Source organism: Octopus bimaculoides, chromosome 4 (genome assembly GCF_001194135.2).
Source record: "Octopus bimaculoides isolate UCB-OBI-ISO-001 chromosome 4, ASM119413v2, whole genome shotgun sequence".
NCBI classification, from domain to species: Eukaryota; Metazoa; Mollusca; class Cephalopoda; order Octopoda; family Octopodidae; genus Octopus; species Octopus bimaculoides.
In genome coordinates this window covers 88,399,149-88,401,589 of record NC_068984.1, presented here as the reverse complement: position 1 = coordinate 88,401,589, position 2,441 = coordinate 88,399,149, and the positions used below count along the sequence as shown (strand labels likewise).

The 2,441-nt window shown below is 37.0% G+C and overlaps 1 protein-coding gene across 1 annotated transcript in view; it reads right to left on the bottom strand.

Moving 5' to 3' along the window:
- Nucleotides 1-48: 48 nt before the first annotated feature.
- LOC106869444 (uncharacterized) overlaps nucleotides 49-2,441 on the bottom strand; it is a 59,060-nt gene continuing 56,667 nt past the window's right edge. Inside the window, exon 3 of the mRNA XM_014915194.2 lies at nucleotides 49-1,562. Coding sequence (XP_014770680.1) covers nucleotides 1,411-1,562 — 152 coding nt within the window. The 3' untranslated portion in view covers nucleotides 49-1,410. The remainder of the gene's footprint in view (nucleotides 1,563-2,441) is intronic.

Sequence of the window (2,441 nt, the reverse complement as noted above, 5' to 3'; positions counted from 1 at the left end):
ATATATATAATATAATATAGGATAAAATCTTTATAAGAATTTATCAAGTAGTCAGCGTGAAAAAAACCTCATAATGAAAAAAATTCATCATTTTTTTCATAAATATATATAATTTATATAAAGGGCATTAACTGTGTAGTAATGCCTCATGCTTCGAGGGACTAAATAAGTCAAAAACTACCAAAAAATAAGCAACATATTTACTTTGGTATATATATATATATATATATATAGGTGTAGGAGTGGCTGTGTGGTAGGTAGCTTGCTTACGAACCACATGGTTCCAGGTTCAGTCCCTCTGCGTGACACTTTGGGCAAGTGTCTTCTACTATAGCCTCAGGCTGACCAAAGCCTTGTGAGTGGATTTGGTAGACAGAAACTGAAAGAAGCCCATCGTGTATATGTATATGTATGTGTGTGTATATGTTTGTGTGTCTGCATTTGACCCCACCAACATCGTTTGACAACTGATGCTGGTGTGTTTAAGTCCCTGTAACTTAGCGGTTCGGCAAAAGCGACCGATAGAATAAATACTAGGCTTACAAAGAATAAGTCCTGGGGTCGATTTGCTTGACTAAAGGCGGTGCTCCAGCATGGCCACAGTCAAATGACTGAAACAAGTAAAAAAGTAAGAGTATATATATATATATATATATGTGTGTGTGTGTGTGTGTGTGTGTGTGTGTGTGTGTGTGGAGGCGCAATGGCCCAGTGATTAGGGCAGCAGATTCGCGGTCATAGGATCGTGGTTTCGATTCACAGACTGGACATTGTGAGTGTTTATTGAGCAAAAGCACCTAAAGCTCCACAAGGTTCCAGCATGGGATGGTGGCGAACCCTGCAGTACTCTTTCACCACAACTTTCTCTCATTCTTTCTTCCTGTTTCAGTTGTACCTGTAATTCAAAGGGCCAGCCTTGTCACACTGTGTCATGCTGAATCTCCCCGAAAACTACATTAAAAGTACATGTGTCTATGGTATGCTCAACCACTTGCATGTTAATTTCATGAGCAGGCTGTTCTGTTGATCAGATCAATGGAAACCCTCATCGCTATAACCGACAGAGTGCCACATTATATATATATATATATATATATACATATGTATGTATGTATATATATGCTCTCTCTCTCTCACAAACACAGACATATATATATATATATATATACTACATATACACACACACATATATTATAATCACCCACACAAATATATGAGTTCGCACTTATGATTGAAACGGGTTAATAAATACAATTTCACATAATGGATCTACTTGTTAGATTGTCATTTCTTTTGATTTACAGAGAAAGGATTATAGAGATGTGTGATATTTTCATAAATGAACTGGAATGGATACATCAATGATTTGAAGCAGAGTTGTGTGGTCAGCTCGTTGACTGCTTACTCTGCTTATTTAAAGAGACTGGCTTTCTCAGGTGTACATATGGCATGGTCATTTATACTTTGGTCATAGGCATACGAACAAAAGCTGGACTGTGGATATGAAATTGTTGAGGGAGGCTGCATTTCAATGTTGCCGTCTTTACAATCTTCTCGACTCACTGAAGAAAAGGAAGCAGTTTGGTATTTACACAAGTGAATATGATCATATGAAAAACATAAACAACAAAAATAATTCATAATGAGTACATGAGGTGTATATACATGTGTGTGTGTATTTCTCTCTATATATATGTGTGTGTGTGTGTGTGTGTGGTTTGGTTGTTTATCTGTTTGTATGTGTGTTGCTTACCATTGTGGAAGGAATTAGTAGCAGGAATAATTTGGGAGTGGTTGGGGACGATGGTCAGTAGAAAGTGAGCAAGCAGTTTTTAAGTATGTGTGTGTGCGTGTATGTGTATGTTGTGTGAGTGTGTTTTTCTTGCAGTGTGTGCCTGTATATGTGTGTGCGTGTGTGTATGTGTATATATATGTGTGTGTGCGTGTGTATATGCGTGCGGTTTGCTCTGTGGATCGCACATGGGTTATTGTGTGTGTGTGTGTGTGTGTGCGTGTATGTGCGTAGTGTGTAAGTCCATGTATGTATACTTAGGTGCATGTATGTGTGGATGTGTGTACGCGTGTGTGTGTGGGATTGTGAGTGTTAGGTACATGTGCGTGTGTGTGTGTGTGTGTGTGTGTGCGCGTGTGTGTGTATATGTGTTTCCGTATGTGTGTGTCTGTATGTGTGTGTGTGAGTGTGTATGTGTATATTGTGTATATTTTCGTGCGTGCATGTGTATATGTGTGTGTGCATGCATTTGCTTACATACGTACGTGCATGTATATATATATATATATATATATATATATATACACACACATATATATATACATATATATACATATATATATACATATATACACACATATATATAAATATATACACATATATATAAATACATATACACGTATATATATACATACATACATGCATATAT